Source organism: Microcebus murinus, chromosome 12 (assembly GCF_040939455.1).
Source record: "Microcebus murinus isolate Inina chromosome 12, M.murinus_Inina_mat1.0, whole genome shotgun sequence".
NCBI lineage: Eukaryota > Metazoa > Chordata > Mammalia > Primates > Cheirogaleidae > Microcebus > Microcebus murinus.
In genome coordinates, this window is record NC_134115.1 from 12076881 (window position 1) to 12094209 (window position 17329).

General features: G+C 40.4%; 1 protein-coding gene across 9 annotated transcripts in view; it reads left to right on the forward strand.

The window, feature by feature from the left end:
* AOPEP (aminopeptidase O (putative)) overlaps positions 1 to 17329 on the forward strand; it is a 361112-nt gene that overhangs the window by 320277 nt on the left and 23506 nt on the right. For all 9 annotated transcript variants that reach the window (XR_012922069.1, XM_076008542.1, XM_012748180.2 and 6 more), the window contains one exon: positions 11770 to 11886. Coding sequence is in view for 8 of the 9 variants with exons in the window: in XM_076008542.1 (XP_075864657.1) it covers positions 11770 to 11886 (117 nt within the window). In the remaining variant the exon portion in view is untranslated. The remainder of the gene's footprint in view (positions 1 to 11769; positions 11887 to 17329) is intronic.

Here is a 17329-nt window from a genome sequence, read left to right on the forward strand (position 1 = left end):
GCCCACAGCTGACCGACCGCTCCGTGGGCTTGCGTGCCCACTGCCACGGTGATGTCGCTTGATGTGAATAGGATTTCTGTTTGCCTTCGAAAACGCCCCGGGATGCTTGCGTGGCTGTTGCTTTTGTTTTCTCGCTTGCACACTGCTTGTGAGCGTTTTAAATGTGCAGAGTGCGTCAGGGGCGCAGGCGTTGGGTTGTTGTTGGGAGTCATATCGAAGCTTTCACGTAAAAAAAAAAAAAAAAAATATATATATATATATATATATATATATATATATATATATATATATATATATATATAACCAAGTCCATCAGGAAAATAGCAACACACATTGCTGGTCAGGCAACGTTCAGCAAGTTAACTTTAGTGTCTGGAGACCGCGCGCGCGTGCTCACCGAGAGGCGGTCTGGTCTTCGTCTCGATTCCTAGCAGACACTCCTAGATGGGAACTCAGACCGAATGCGGGACAGCGAGCGAGAGACAGTAAAGGAGCCGCGTTGTAGACTTTGACTGTAAAGAAGAGGTTTTGTGTTGCCGAGGAGGGGAGGAGTGCATTCGTGTTTTACCTCTGTCTTTAAAGGTAGCTATTACTTGAAAGTTCTCAGATGAGAACCTCTATCATGAAATCAGCAGAAACGTGGTTCTCAACCTGTGACATCAGGTTTGGTAATTTAAGGTCTATGGTCTATCCACTTTCTCAGGATCACTGATTTTTCAAGTTAATTTGTTTTGAATGAGTCAGGCTTCACTTTGGAATATAATGTGGAGATTATATTTGCAACATTGTAACTTCGATATGCTAAAAGCAGCGTAGTGGAAACACTGCAAAAATGTGGAAAGTAAACAGTAGTGACCAGAAGAACATTCTTTAAAGTTTTTCTTCTTCTTTAGGTTTAATTGTGTAAGAAAAATTTCCAATAACCTAAAACTTCCATTTCTGCCTCTTTTTTTAAAGATCAATTCTTAATTTATACAGATAAGCTAGAATGCCAAGGAGAGGGAAAGTATGGTTTTCCATAATTTTCTATTCAAATTTGAACAATCAGAAAGTTTAGAAATGTCATAACATTTTCTGTAACTTCCAAAAAGAGTTGTTTGATGTTAAAATATATTATTTCAATAAAATAATACTGAATTTTTCTTACGTGAGTACATTGTACATATGTAAAGGAGCATACAAAAAGACTAGAAATGCTAAAAACTTAATTTTGTGTAATTTCTTCAGGATTCTATTAGTAATAACTTGTATTTGCTTGAGATTTTAGATTGCTACTAGGAAGCACATCTTAGGTTTAATGATGTTCGTGCCAACACCTATGAAAAGACCTGCCAGGTCTCAGACCTCCAAGGATTTTAGCTCTGTAATTAACCACTACTCGAGGGTATCCATTTTGAAGACTGACTTCTGTTAATTGACTTTCAAGTACTTGAAATCACATAAGAGGATATTTCCATGGCAGCGAACAAAGCCGTGCTTCAGATTCCAGGATCCTCTATCACCTCCTGACTAAGCTAGAGCTCACAGTAGACCTGATACTATAATGTCAGACTGTTGGAGCAGTAGAGTGGATGTTTTTTCCTAAAAGAACATTTTTATAATGCTATTTCAATCTACTTGGTTCATTGGGAATAGTTTCTATCCTGATGGGCAGTACATTAGTTTATGAATTATTTAGCCATTTGTGCAGAGCATGCAACTTTGTGGCAAACAGACTGAGTCTCCTTCATATGTCCATGTGGTTTTGTTCTGTTTCCCAGTGGTGTGTTTGTGTTGCCTTCTCACGAGATGGCACATCTGCAAGACAGCCACTTCTCTCTCATAGAGAATGCTGGCCCAATAATAGCTTTCCTTCCCTTCACATGAGCTAGTATTCGGGTGGAAGAGAGAAAAGAAGTTAAAAATTAAATAAACATTCCTTGAAAGTCTGTGAAACTTTTTCTCTGCCCTTCTCCTGAAGTTAAGTCCATTCGTTTCAATAATATGAATTTTCCTAAGTATCGAAGTGACCCTTAAGAAATTAATCCTTTGCTCGATTCCTCATAAAACTTAGCACAGTTAATCCACAGTGTAAAATGTCTGAACTAGAATCCCAATGTGTACAGAATTTGAGTGAAATATGACTCTTGTGCATTATAGACACTAAATCATTCTGTGAAATAAAACTAAGACACATTGGATAGTAGATTGTACAGTACTCCCAACACATTTTAATTAAATAAAAACAACTTTAGTCCATCATTTTTTACTGCAGTAATTCATGTAGTTTCACTCGCCAGCCTCTCCCACCTCCCCTGCCATTCCTCCTTAGTTGTGGTTGGCTCTACATACGTTTGAGGACAGGTTTCTTTAACTTTGTGACAGAAACCACCTGACAAATTGTAGCCATGTGGCTAAAATTTATGCTTAGTTTGGATTTGGTAGAAAATACAGATAGAATATTAGAAAATAAAATGTGACCAAAAAGATTATTTATGTTGTCTTGACTATGTGCCTATGAAGAAAAAAAAGCACAGGAACTGGGAGTAATGGAATGTTAGTGTTTTAGACCCCAGAATAAACACCCAAGAGTGAAATTTCCTATAAATTATGTTTCCTGGCTTCAGAATATGTTGAGTGTATGTGTGTGTCCATACCTGAATCGCTTGTCTAACCCGAGGATCAGAGTGGCCCGCTGGGTTTCTCCTTCCTTCCGTTGCTTGTCTTTTTCTCACCTTCAACTCCTGTTATCATTATCTCTCAAATACTGTGTGTCTTTTTTTAAAAAGCTGTTAATTTTGATAATTGAAAAATTCACTTAATCCTTGACAGGAAATTTTAACAAGGAGACTATGGAAAGCAAAGGGACAGATCTCTAAGACATACTGTTGAGTTTTTGCATGTAGAGCAAAATACAGGTTGTTATGACTCTTCATACGTTAGTTACTCTTAGTAACTAACTTCATACTGTTACTCTTCTAACTAACTGCCTTTTTAAAAGCATTGCAGAGCCATCATTTCATTGATTACAGTCGATTATAATTTAAGACTAACTTCAGTCATTTCACCACTAGTTTTTTAAATATGAAGAATTATCTACTAGATCTGTTATTGTACAATTTGTTCACAGAACTTTTTAAGCTGATAAATTTGAATTTGTATTTTTTGGATATGTTGTAGTTTAGAAGTAAAAATCACTTCTGGCCTGACTTTTCATGTATAGCTATATGTTTGTATAGATTCATTTAAGTCACTGAATTATTAACTGACAGCTGTTCCTGCAGACGTTTTTACCATATTACTCCCTTTTACTATGTTGGGCATTAAGTCGTTTATTTCAATTTGACTAGCAGGGACCTGGTAGATGGCACATGAAATGAGGAAAATCTGGTTCCAGTCTTTAAGGAATTGCCTTAAAAATGTACATTCTTTTTATAGAAGTTAAAATATAGTTTTGTTTGAACTCGTTTATTCCTTGTTTAAACTCTTTTTCTAGATAAGATTCTGAAGATAGTATCATGAGAGCTTAGTTTTTCCCCCATTTGCTAATCACTTGTAATTTAGAGGAAAAACTGTTTTCAGACTGAATATCTGTAAGGATTGCCTATTTATGCATGTGAACACAGTAATTTTGTGCATGGTGTAGATTACTTTTCACCAGGAGCATAGGACTATATAAGATAAATTCAACCGAATGTTACAGAGAAGAATCTAGTGTTGATATAGTTATTTCCTAAAAGCATTAAATTTGTAGTAAATAATCCCTCACAGACCATATGATTTTGAAATATTGGAGTAATATAAGCAATTAGAGGAAGATAAGAAATTGTAGATTAGAATGAAATTATAGTTACTGTTTTTTCTCTTGGAAAAAAATCTGATGCTATTTGATATTTGCTTATATTGTAAATAACAACAAAAATCTGAGCATGTGACTGGTGCTATGCCTCATATCTGTCTACAAAATATTTGGAAAATTTAAAATTCTTCTAATTTTTGAGTGTTGATTGCATAGAACTAATATTTTATATTTGGTAGTGTTAGCATTCATCTTTGTGTGTATTGAAATCAAATTTTGAGGTATATGTTATTTTAAAATGTTATGACTGAGGCTAGAGAGACAATGATAGGTTTCTAGTGCACTAGTACTAGTTTCTTGTGCACTAGTACAAGATGATCTACCTTTCACTGACTGGACCATCTTCATGAAAGCCCCTGTTTTCCTTCCATTTGCTAGCTCAGCACTTCACCAGAGCACTTACTTTAATCATTTACACATTTCAGTGCTCTTAGATTAGATTGTAGTAATGAATTTGTTCATAAAGTAGATCTTCTCTCCATTAGGTAGGTTTTTAGAAATTATTTGTAGCATGGTTTAAGAAAAATATTTAAGCTTGAGCTGGAGGCAGAAAAAGGAAAAAAAAAAAAAAAGGACCGGAGATCTTGTGTAGGTTATGCAAAGAAAAAGTTGATGTGAGTCCCTTATTTTCTTCTTATATAGCTTTTATAAGTTTACACAAATTCAGCCATGTTCTATATTTTATTCTGTATTTTTGCTCCACTAATAACATTTCTTGCCATCTTCCCATATTATAGAAATAATTCTATCTCATTCTTTGTAATAGCTGCATAATATTCTATTGTGTGGCTATATACCATATACCTTGTTTTGTCTCAGAGAACCAGCCAACAGTTTTCACAATAAAGGTATATCATATGCTGGACTTTAGAGGGTCATGAATTAGTGTGTAACTAGAATTTGCAGTTAGAAATAGCACTATTTATAAACTAATAACTCAGGTTTATAAAATATATATGCTTATTCAAGATAAATACATCAGGTATTGAGTACACTTATTAATTTAGCTGAGATCATTAATTCTAAGGAATCACAAAGGAGATTTCAATGAGAAAAAACTGCAAATACAAGAAAAATTAGAAGTATTTTGATACCTTAAAATGTTCCAATTTCTTCAGAAATCCTTAAGTTGTACATTGAACATGCCATTGTTGTCATGACAGGGCTAGGAGACTGAATCACTTAGGAATTTTTGGTTTCTTTTTCATGAGTAATGATCTTGAGAAGCATAGAATTCAGATAGGAAATGTTCTCCCTTTGGCCGCTTTGTAATTGGTCTGGCAGCTTCCAGGGTTGGGGAGGCAGATGCAAGGATCCCAAGCATCTCTTGCACGATAGTGGGAAATTTTCAATTTGGGTGTTTTACAATGTTTTATTTTCCTAAAATGTGTAATAACAAAATATTAGTGTACACATGGTTATAAGTGATCTAGTTGACAAGAAGATTGCATTTTATTTACTTCAAAGAATATGCTTTGTGTAGGATTGCATCTAGTTTGGGTAATACTTTAACAAAAGTTAGGAAAATAATAGCACATGAAAATTTGACCCTTATAGTCTAGAAACATGAGAATGATTTATACCAATCAGTTATTTCAGATATGATTTGCTAATAATGATGGTTTCTGTTTTAGTCCCAGTGGTGCCACTTTTGAAAGTGCCATGAGCAAAGCATGTTTCAAAAGCACAGTAGTCTTTTTAAACTGTAGTTATTAGAATTTCCTAAAAATAAGTCGATATGCATTTTTTCTATATGAAATGAATCATGACTATTTGCTGCTTGAATTTTCTTTCCAAAATTTCATTATAAACAACTCCCTAAAGATGTTTGGTAATCAAAAATAACTGACTATGATGGACAAATTTATGCTTATGGATTTTCTTTTTTTTAAAGAAAATTATTTTCATTTTTAATTACTTGGTGGCCTTCATTTACGGGTAAATCCAATTTTATGTCTCTCAAATAATGTAAATAGTATAGACTTCTGTTCTTAGGTGTTGACAGTTCTTTAAACTGTTAAGTTTTTGCTTCAACATGTGAAGAATGGTTTTTCTTTTCTAAGTTTTGTTTTCATGAGCAATTCAGACCAGTTGTGTTTTTCCTCTATACAGGTTACTTATTTAGAATAAAGATAAATTATCTATTTTTGTTACTTGGAAAAGTGTTTAATATTTAAAAAGTGACAGAGATGGACAAAGACCATTTATTGGCATTTTAGGAAGACCGTGCATGGCCCTGGCCAGTGTGGGGGGCAGTGGAGGTTGGCTATGCTTGACTTCTGTGACTATTGAGCATTTCTTTGGGTTGTTTGGAAGGAGAACTCTCTTGTTTTTGTTTTGAGGAACTTCATGGATTATATCTTCATTTTGCCCCACTGGCAAAAATCACCATGTGAAAATTTATACAATTTAGAGATTTTTATTTGTTTTATTTGCTCCGGAGCAGTGTCTGGAAGACTCTTGGTTTATAGCTCTCTGTCTTGGGTCCTGCAGCTGAGCTTCCCTGTTGCCCTTCATGAAGGTGCTATGAGCATGGGAACTATTTCCTCCTACGCCTGTGGACTGTGGGGGCACTCCGAGGGGCTACTCGGGTGGTGGGTTTGTGACTGAGTGGAAGGGAATTTGTCAGACTTTGGGCAAACCTTATAAAAATGAGAGACATTTTATATCTATGGGATCACCTTTTTAATCCAAGGGGCAAAGGAAAACTGTTGTCTATTGTGCCTACACTGAACGCCTTCTGCATGTGACTCTTTCATTCTGGATTGGCCCCTGCTTATGTTAAATTTCAGCCAGTAAGTCTCCAGCATACAGAATTTGAGATTTTTCTCCCTCCCCTATTTCTTCTGTTTTTGTTCTGTGTAAACAGTTCCTGCCATAGTAACATAGACAAATATAGCAGAGAATGCTTTTCTGGAAGAAGAATGCTCCCTAAGCATTTTTTAACCATTTTTGGGAAGAATTGATCTTTCTGTGTGTTTCAGACAGACTGAAAGAGGGGAGGCCCATCGCTGTAAATTGAAGTGACATCATATGTATTGCCCCCATTGATCCGCTTTTAGTCTCCAGCCAGGATAAAAGGAAATGGCATCAGGGAGGAAGCATGCTCCATTTAGGCACAGATCCCAGAGTGATAATGGGGTAATAATAGAACTCACGCCACTGTCAATCCGTGGCTGCATTAGTCCCAGGCTCATTCTCTGTCTGGGGAGCTGCGCAGCGACTTTCTTCTTGTGCGGCTGCAGTGTGCCAGCTGGGCTGTGCCGGAGGTGCCCTCTTTTGCTTTTAGAGGGGTGCAGGCAATGGGGTTCGGACATTCGTGAGCACTGGTCCCTTTTCACAGGTCCTGCCTCTGGAAGGTCAGTTGTGAGACGTGTCCGTGGCATTTTCTGATCTAGGAGGTGAGCTGGCCTTTTCCGAGTCATGCTAATGGGAGAAACAGGGGAGGGGCCGCAGTTGTGTGGGTGGTCTTCTGGGAGCTCAGAGGGAGCGATGCCCCTCATGACAGCAGTAAGAGTCAGGAGTTCTGACTCTTTTGGAAGAGTCAGGGTTTTTCTTTGTGTTGCTTGTAGGTTAGGAGGGTAGGTTTGAAAAATTCCTATTTTCTTTCCAAGAGCCTGTGTAGAAACTCTTTCAGACCGTTAAAAGTTATGCAGTTTGTGTCTACTCTTAAGTTGACCAGGAAAAAACAAAATAGACTTTTTTTTTCCCTTTGTACATTTCTCAGTAATTAACAACTATGAAATCGTCCATGTTTAGAGCAACGATTCTAAAATCGTTAACAAGTAGCATTTGTACTTGACTGATCTCCCTAGCATTTTATTCATTTGAGTAAGTTTTATAATCCTGTGAAGTTCTCTCTTTCAGGTACTCACATGACTTTGGCACCCCATAGTCTTATTTTGTCTAAGTTTCTGAGGCAGATGCATTTTAAAAATACTGAGCTGGTCTCCATATGGAAAAAATAATAACCCCGTCATGAATTCCTTGTTTGTGCAAAGGAAAGAACTTTCTATTTCTGTCGTTGTTGAACTGTGGGTGTGAGCACTATATTAGACCCCCAGAAATAAAGGCAAGTTTTTTTTATAATGTTAAAAAGATCTTTCTTAGGAGGGAATGCTCAGAGACGTACTTTATTTTTCCTGATCACTCCATAGTATGACTAAAGCCATATCTGTCTCCCGCAGTACTGCTGTGTTAAAACACAATTGGCCTAGAAGTCATGTGAAATTTAATTTGATTTCTACGTGGGTGGGAATGGAATGATCCACACGACATTTCCCATTACCCCTGTGCCAGCTGCCAGGATTGGTCACACTGCCCAGCACTGCCTCTGAGCACATTTGCTGGGATATGATATGTCTCACTTGCTTTACCAAACATTTTGGCTTATTACATATCATTTCTTTTTCATTGTAGGGTGGTTTTACGGGGAGCAAATGTTTATTTTACAGAGGGAAATGTGCTGTATTAAAGTAGCTACTTACCTCATTTTTGCTTCAATATCCTCCTTTTAAGGTCTGTTAATCTCACTTTTTAAAATGTTAATGTATTTATGAATAAAGGATGCTTAATTAGTTTTATTGTCTGCCTCCCAAAACAGCATTTGTTCACTGATTTTTTTCTACCTTTTTCATTATTTAGAAACTACATTTTCCCACCATGAATTAGTTACAGCTGAAACCCAGATGGCTACAGGTTGTTTACTGAGTGAGAGTCATTTCTGTAAGTCTATTCTAAAGAGTCAGACTAGCAGAAATCTCCTGGCATTATGGAGGAATGTTTTCAGCATGGTTGTGTTGGTCCTTGTTGAGTTCTGCCTGTCTGTGAACAAGCTGGCTCTTGTAGCAGTCTGTGGTTGGTGCCTTATTGAAGGAGGAGCAGATACCTGGAGGGGGGCATGTCCACATTTGCTCTTTACCTCTCTCCAGTTACACTTATTGAAGAACCCTAAGGATTTGGCCACATATGTACTCCCTCCCTTCCATCTCAGTTGTCTGTCTTACCTCACGGGCGTAGCTTTAAATATTTCCATTATGTAAAATTTGGAGAAGACAAAAACTTCCAGTGATTCTTTCAGTTCTGTTTCTGTGTACAGATGTGTGAACTTTATGCTTAGAAGAAAACTTTGAGAGAGATACAAGTACGAATCCAGGTATTTTGATAGGTTCACATATTAGTATTTGTTTGATTTTAAACTGGAGCTGTGTTTATTTGTTGCAGTTGGGGTAAGTTGAGGACCAAGCTAGTTGTCTTACTCAAGGGTTTTTCTTTTTTTCTTCCCTGTGGGTCTCTTTAGTTGAAACCAAGTCCCAAATGAGAGTTCTAACAATAGGCCTCTTTGTAAGTGCATGCACATAAGGGAGATGCTTTTCTTTCTACTCTTTTTTTCCCTGTAATTCTGCAAATTGGCAGGGCCGGTTCTTTATTTAGTTAGCAAACAAGGCCCCCATCCTGGGCAGTGTATGTTCTGCACTGGATCAGGCCTTGTCACTGCAGAGAGTCGCTTCTCTGTTGGGCTGGGTTCTTTCCCAGATGCCTGCCTTCCTGTGTCTGGAGGGGCCTCAGTCAACGTCAAGCTCCTGTCACCCTCTGACTGGCTGCCTTTAGAAATGCTGCTTACCTGTTTTGAGAGTTCCTGTGGAGGTGGGATGCAGGGCAGGCTGGGCTACTCTGACCCATTCTGGGCCCTTCCAACACTTACATATTGCTGGGGGTTCTTGGCCCTGGAGTGTGGCACCCTCCCTTCCCCCACCCCCTGCAGGGGGAGGTAGGATGCTTTGGTGAGGGGTGCCCAGGGTAGGCCACCCTGGAGTGGGGAACCCAGAGGAGCACACTTTGGCAGTAGCAAAACAAAGGGAAATAGGGGCTGCAGTAAGGAAGGCCCATGTTTGGAAAGAAAGGGAAGACACAGTGGAAAGGGTTCATTGCAGGAGGGTTATCTGGTGATCAGCTTACAGGGAATGGGTAGGGTGTGCACAAGGCCACAGGCTGAAGACTCAGCCTCCAGCAGAAAAGGACTTCCCTTGGCACATTGAAGGAGTCTGCAGGGTGAGGTGGGTGGGGAGAAGGAGGGCAGAGGGAGGTGCTCCCTCCAGGACAGGAGCAAGCAAGGCAGAGAACTAGGTTTCAGCTGGGCTGCCTGGTCAGGAGTGCCACGAGGCTGGATGCCCTACATGTATCTACCTCTGAAAGGTGGTCATGGTGTGAACAGGTGAGGAGGCTCACCAGGGGCTTGGGGTCCTTTGTTTAGCCTCTTCTATAAAACAGATTTCTTTTAAATATAAAAGTAGTCTCATGTGTCTAAAACTATAGAATATGGTAAATTGGTGGTTTTTGTTACTATGTAGTAATTTGATGTTTTTAAAACATCTTGTAAGCACTGACTTCTCATGAAAATATATTAAGGGTTAGTAGTTCTTTGAGTCCTCGAGTGTAGAACCTCACAAGTCAGCGCTAATTGTACTATGATTTCGCTGAAGGCACCTTATTTCTCCTATCAGCCTGAGAGACTTTCAGATGGAGTGATGTTATGAAACAAACAGACCCAAGAACCAAGCGGTGTGCATGTGTGTGTGTCTGTCTACCTCTCTGTCTCTATAGGAAAGTGGGGTTTTGTTAGAACTTGGAAAGGTGAGAAGAGGAAATGTAAGAAATGCGTTCTTTGTGGAATTACATGGTGGATGTTGCAGTGTAGCCTAGCAGTCTCCCTATGTGTACATTTTGGCAGAGAGAGAGAGAGAGAGAGAGAGAGAGTGTGTGTGTGTGTGTGTGTGTGTGTGTGTGAATGAATGATTGTGGGGGGTATTGGAGGAGGGGAGCCAGCAGGGCACACACTTAAGGGCAGAAAGATGAAGGAGGGGAGGGAGAGAAGCCAATAATTTTAAAAATTTCTTTTAGAGTAATAGAAAGTGGCAGTTAAAATCCATGTGTTCATGTGAATTTTCTATCAATCTGCTATTGGTTTCCAGACCTGTAAATTCGAGTTAGTTGACAGGAATTATCTGAGCATAAGCAGGGATAGAGACAAGCTAAGTGTAGAGAATGGTGGAGTTAGCAGTAATAATTTTTAAACCTTGATTTTTAGAATAAGGTATTTTTCAGTTCCTATGAAGTATGTCTTTAAATTGACTTCTCCAATGAGCTGCTGTCGAGGCAGTGCCGCCAGTCTTGGCATTGTGGTACCCAGATGAGTAAGTCAAATGAAGTCTTACTCTTCAGTTCTTGGATTTCGCAAATATGGTTTGTTTTTTATTTTTGTACCATGCAAAGACTTCCTCTTCTCTTTGCCCTTAACTGGTAATACCACTTTTGGCCTTTCGTATCTGAAAGCTCAAGAATATGGGTGACCTGGTGTGTTTGTGTTCTGTGTATATAGTTATATGTATAATCATTTGTACAACCTTTTACAATTTTTTAGTGGAGTATAAATTTATAATTTTTATAATGGAGTAAATACATCGTTCTTATTTCATTATATGCTTTTTTATTTTTCATTGTGTAGCAGGTGTATTTTCAGGGTTCAATTGGTAAAGGAGGAAATCTGAAGCTGCTTATTTCTGTTAAATATCCACGAGTTTGCCTAAAATTGGATGGCTTCTTGAATCTTTGTCTAGGCTAAATTACATTTTTTGGCATATGCATGCTATAAAGGAAGGGATCTGATAAACCATGATAATGTTTTATGAAGATAAGCACAGTTTTGATCTGCTCTAAGTGTAGAACAGGACTTAATCAGACCTCAGAATGCACTGTCTTTGGGGGATATAGACAGTGTATACCCTGAAGTTTTCCAAAATTCAACTCAGCACTCCTCCTGTGTTTCAAACATATGCCCAGGTTACCCTGGATTTACTCTCTTTGGTCTAAACATTTGTTTAGTTTCTCATCAGCTGAATGGCATTTCACAGGCTGTTTGGTTTTGCCCTCAGCTTCTTCCAGACCAGCTGGTCTTGCTTCTGGAGCATCTCTTGGAGCAGAAGACCTTATACCCTCGAACTCTGCAAAGCCTCCAGAGGACATACCACCTCCACGATCAGGATGCCGAGGTAAGCAGGAACGCCTTCAGAGTTTAAACAGCAGATCCCCACTGTTGGCAAAGAATGATGATTCCATTGTAGTACCAAACTATTGGAACTACCATGTCTGTTAGAATTCTATGTGTTTGCTGTATGAGTAAAGAACAAGTGCTTTGGACAGAGCTAAGCTGCTCCCCTTGGTGTGCTCACTCTAGCAAGGGCCCTCTGATCATGCTTGTGCTGCTAACTAGAGTATTTGGAAATCCTGTTTTTCCCTCTTCTTAAATCATAAAGACAGAATAGGTCTCCTAAAGGAAGGAGCAAGCAGGGTGGAGTGTTTTTGAGCTGTAAACTTGGGCGGGTCATCTTGCACACTGATGGTGGCACCTTCCTGTTGCACATTAAGGAAACTTGGCTCAGATGTGTCAGCGCTTCTTGGTTGCCTTCAGTTAGGACAGGAAAGCAGCCATGTGTAAAGGAAATGAAAACTGAATCTAGCAGCCGTGGTTTGAAAATTAAAATTGGATGCTTGTGGGAAAGCAATATGATGTAGTCCTTAATGTCGTTTACCTTATTGTAAGGAATGCAATGTGAATCCTAAGATGAATTCTGAGGTATTTTTTAATATAAAATAATAAATATTTAATGTATTCAGTCATCTTAAGTAAAAAAAACAAGAGCTCAAAGAGAAATCTCTTTTATATAAGATTCCTAAAATGCTGAAAATGCAAGTAAGTTTGGTTTGTATTCAGTTGAAAATAACTCTGAACGTTTTAAAACTGTGCCAGTCTAGTACAGCAGCCCATTAGCTACATGTGACTACTGAACACTCGAAATGTAGCTATATTGAATTGAGATGTGGTATGAGTATAAAGTTCACAGTGCATATTGAAAGCATCAAATGAAAAAGCAAAATATTATAATTTCTCCCTATTGATAATGTTGAAATGATATTCAGCATATATTGGTTTAAGTGAATTTTACAGTCATTAAGCTGGAGTAAATTGGCTGGGCACAATAGCTCACACCTGTAATCCTAGCACTCTGGGAGGCCAAGGCAGGAGGATTGCTTGAGGCTAGGAGTTCGAGACCCAGCCCGAGCAAGAGTGAGACCCTATCTCTACAAAAAATTAGAAAAATTAGCCAAGCATGATGGCATGTGCCTGTAGTCCCAGCTACTCGGAAGACTGAGGCAGGAGAATCGCTTGAGCCCAGGAGTTTGTGGTTGCAGTAAACTATGATGATGCCACTGCATTCTAGCCTGGGAGATAGAGCAAGACCCTGTCTCAAAAAAACCCCACAAAAACCAGGGAGTAAATTGATAAAAGCCAATTCCTTATTAACTTAAGGTAAAATGTACATTGTTATGCATTTTAAAGTCCCATAAATTCAGGATTAATTGAAAAACTCCAAGAAGACACACATAACTTCTTATCCACCTGAGCATAGATCAGATGTGTAACTGTTGCTGTTTATTTCAGCTCTTATATTTTTGTTTATAAGAGTTTTCCGGCCGGGCGCGGTGGCTCACGCCTGTAATCCTAGCTCTCTGGGAGGCCGAGGCGGGCGGATTGCTCAAGGTCAGGAGTTCAAAACCAGACTGAGCAAGAGCGAGACCCCGTCTCTACTATAAATAGAAAGAAATTAATTGGCCAACTGATATGTATATAAAAAATTAGCCGGGCATGGTGGCGCATGCCTGTAGTCCCAGCTACTCCGGAGGCTGAGGCAGCAGGATCGCTTGAGCCCAGGAGTTTGAGGTTGCTGTGAGCTAGGCTGATGCCACGGCACTCACTCTAGCCTGGGCAACAAAGCGAGACTCTGTCTCAAAAAAAAAAAAAAAAAAAAAAAAAAAAAGAGTTTTCCAAATGCCAGACTGTTATATTTAATTAGTGTTTAAAAGACCTTCCTATTTATAGGCATTGGGCTATGTTTTAATGGGAGCTGAATACCACTGAAATGCCAGGACCCTGTGATGGGCACAGACAGACCAGGGCTGGAGGATCAGAGCAGGCATCGGGCACCTGTCACTTGATGTCCGGAAGCCATGAGGTGGGAGTTTCTCCCCATCCTTTGGGCATAAAACACATCCTATTTTTAACTTACAGCTCAACTTAGTTGTTAAAACAAGCAACCAAATAAAACCTTTGGGAAGTATAATAGGTTTTATTTGATTGCTTGTTTTATATATTACAAGCTGTATCATGATGCCCAGACAGGGCCGTCTCTTCAGTGTGGATCCCTGGTAATGAGAGACAGGGGAGGGGGTCTGAGTACATCTTTGCTCAGTTTATATAACTAATATGACCAGTGTTCATGCAGTTCACAAATGCTCTGCTAGGAACTAGGAACTTAGCAGTGGAAACGACAGGCAAGGAAGCCTGTCTTGTGAAAAGACAGCTCATAAGTAAATGAACAAGACAACTTTAGATAAGAGCTGTGGAAGGAGATATACAGGGCAGAGTTGGGCTAGGTTTCTCTAGATAGAAAATTCAGGAAAGATTACTTAGAAATAGTGACATTTTAGCCAGGACCCAAAGACAAGAAGGAGTTGTCTGTACAAAGCCACAGGTCAAAGTAGTTTCTGTACAGAGATGACAGCAAGTACAGAGGGATGAACTTGGCATGTGCTAGGATGGGAGTCAGCAAACTTTTTCCACAAAGGACCAGATAGTTAATATTTCAGGCCACACAATCTCTATTGCAACTATTCACCTTTGTTGTTGTAGGGCGAAAGGTGCCATAGGCAAAATGTGAACAGACAGACATAGCTGTGTGGCAGTAAAATTTTTTATGGACCCTGTAACTTGAATTTCATATAATTAACACATCTCAACATAGTCGTGGTCTTTTTTCCCTCTGTTACTTTTAAAATTATTTGAAAACATACACACCATTCCTAGCTATGGGCTGACTTGGCCTGCCCCACAGGGGTTTGCTGGCCCCTGTGCCAGGGCCTGCAGGATTGAGGTCAGGTGAGCAGGAGCCAGATTGGGGTCGTGGGGGCTTAAGGCTATGGTGCACATCTCCGGAAGTGCCTCCGCCCCAAACTCTCAAGGTCCTGGCAGGTGGCTAGTCACATTGGCGCTTATCTCACTGTGAATTTTCCTTGAACTGTCACTCAAAACCAGAAAAGCAACAGGATTTTGGCCAGCCAGGGTATTTTCTAGAAACTTTATTAGTTAAGTGTGATTTATATTGACACCGATTAACAGGAATTTAGTTGAATAATCATCTACCTTTATTTTAAGTGACAGAAAATTTCATGGGAGAAAGAATTATTACTTGGTAGGAAAAGTCTCAAGAATCCTGACTTTCTTCTCAGTACTTCTTGACTTAGCAAGCAAGGATAGGGATCCTGTCCAGTTGTTATCCGGGCTTTTAGACATGGGATGCATAGCCACCATTTGAACCATGGCCAGAGATACTAGAGTGAGGCAGGCTGTGTACTCAATGTTCCTGTGGAAATGGCTCTAGAGGGTTTCCTGGCAGGGAGCAGTGTGAGTTATGGTTCTGATGCTCTTTGTTCAGGGTGCTCCCCCAGGACGTTGGGACCACAGCATTGAATTAGATGTCTGGTGCATAAAGACACCAGCCAGGGATAATGCAGTATCTCTCTAGTACAGAGAAGGGATGCCGGTGATTGGTGGGTGGGAAGGGGCATTTCTTTACCTGCTTTGTCTGGGTGTGCCCTTGTATTTATTTCCAAGATATGCAGAAAGTCTCCCCTTGGTCTCCTGTTGACCGGCCTTTTTCCTGAAAGCATGCATGTGAAGTCACCTTTGTAGAAGGTGAGCCTGCCGTTATGTTCTTAGATGCGGCAGTGTTGCCATGTTCACCTGCTTATGCCCCTCATTGCCAAAGTGCACTGCAGAGTTCTTTTGTTGGCTGAGTAGTGTGATCTGAATGCAGTATGTTCCGGAGGTAGCCTGTCAGAAGAGCCTGGACTCTGTGAGAAACCTGTCTGGATGGCTCAAGGGAATCAGGGCTCTCCATTCCAGTGGTTGCTTTATCTTCTGGGCCATCATCCCTGTTTGTCCCTTTGCTACTTCCTTCCTTCTCTGTATGGGTGGGCCTGTACAGTCCCACTCACACATGGAAGGAAGGAAGGAGGGAGGGAGGTTTATTTTCAACTGTTCTTCTTGTGTGTCTCTGTAATTGTATTGCTTCTGTGTTCCAAGTTGTGTTCCCAGGTCTGATCTGTGGGTCAGAATCTCTGAACATAGACTGAGTCTGAGGATGCTGCTTGGTGGATATTTATTTGCATGTCGGGGGTTTGTAGGGACCAGCTTTCTGAATACAGTTCCAGATTATAATGTACCCTCTGCACCCCCACCCCGTGTGTGCGTGCATCACGTGGTGTGAATACGCAGGTCTGTTCTGCAGGAAGGTGGTGCCCCATGTTGAGAATTTTGAAGGAAACATGCACAAGGACAAATGAAGTCGGAAGGTGGGCGGAGCAGGGCATACCGTCCTGGGCCACCTTATGCTTTGCCGCCCTCTGCAGGGTAAGACAGGAGGGGCACCTTTACGTTCCTTGGCCTGGAAAGTGAAGGTCACTGCAGGAATCAGCTATTTTTCACACACCAAGTCTCAGACCATGGCCTTATCCTGGGCTGCTTCAGCTAGGAAGGAAAATGAGCTGACGGGAAATTTAGGAGCACCTGTCTATGGTTTTCTGAATATATTTCTCAAATAGCCATAAAAGTTTAAAAATATATTTGACAGCTAATTCTGGGAACAAAAGATGTTTTCTAAGATAGATCCCTTTTTAAACAGTAAATTCCTTGCCTGCCTTAGCAGGCCTCTTAACTGTAAACTAGCTACCCCTGGTAGTGAGGTGAGTGTTGCTGGAACCTGGCTTTGCGACCTCTTTCCCCAGGATCCCACGACTGACCTCAGGCAACTTTATTTCTCTTTTCTTTCTTTTTTTTTTAAATGAGACAGGGTCTCACCCTTGCTCAGACTGGTCTCATACTCCTGAGTCAAGCAGTCCTCCCGCGTCGCCCTCCCAGATTGCTAGGATTACAGGGGTGAGCCACCACACCCAGGCAACTTTATTTCTATAGACTACGTTGAACACTTTGAAATCAGGGGCATGCCTCGGGTGACAAAATCGCCCAGCATCGTTTTGGTGGTGCTGCTAACTAGAAAAGTCCACAGTGTGGCATGTTCTGCTCTGATGTTTCAGTTGATATGCTGAGCAAGAAAATTAGTTTTCTGGGAAGGAGCCATGAGCAGCATCAGTTTGTCCCCTCACTGTTTTGGGGGAAATAACTGTTGGTTGAAAGGAAGAGGCCTCCTGGATTGGGTTGGAGCAAGAAAGCGCATCGGTGTCTCTGTCTTCCCCAGGATGCGGCCTTCACTGCACATCTCCCATCAGAGCACTGCCCTCACGCCCGGCCTCACGTGCAGGGAAGGATGGTACCTGCTCGTGTGCATGTGAGCGGCTCCATTTCTTGCTCTCATCTGA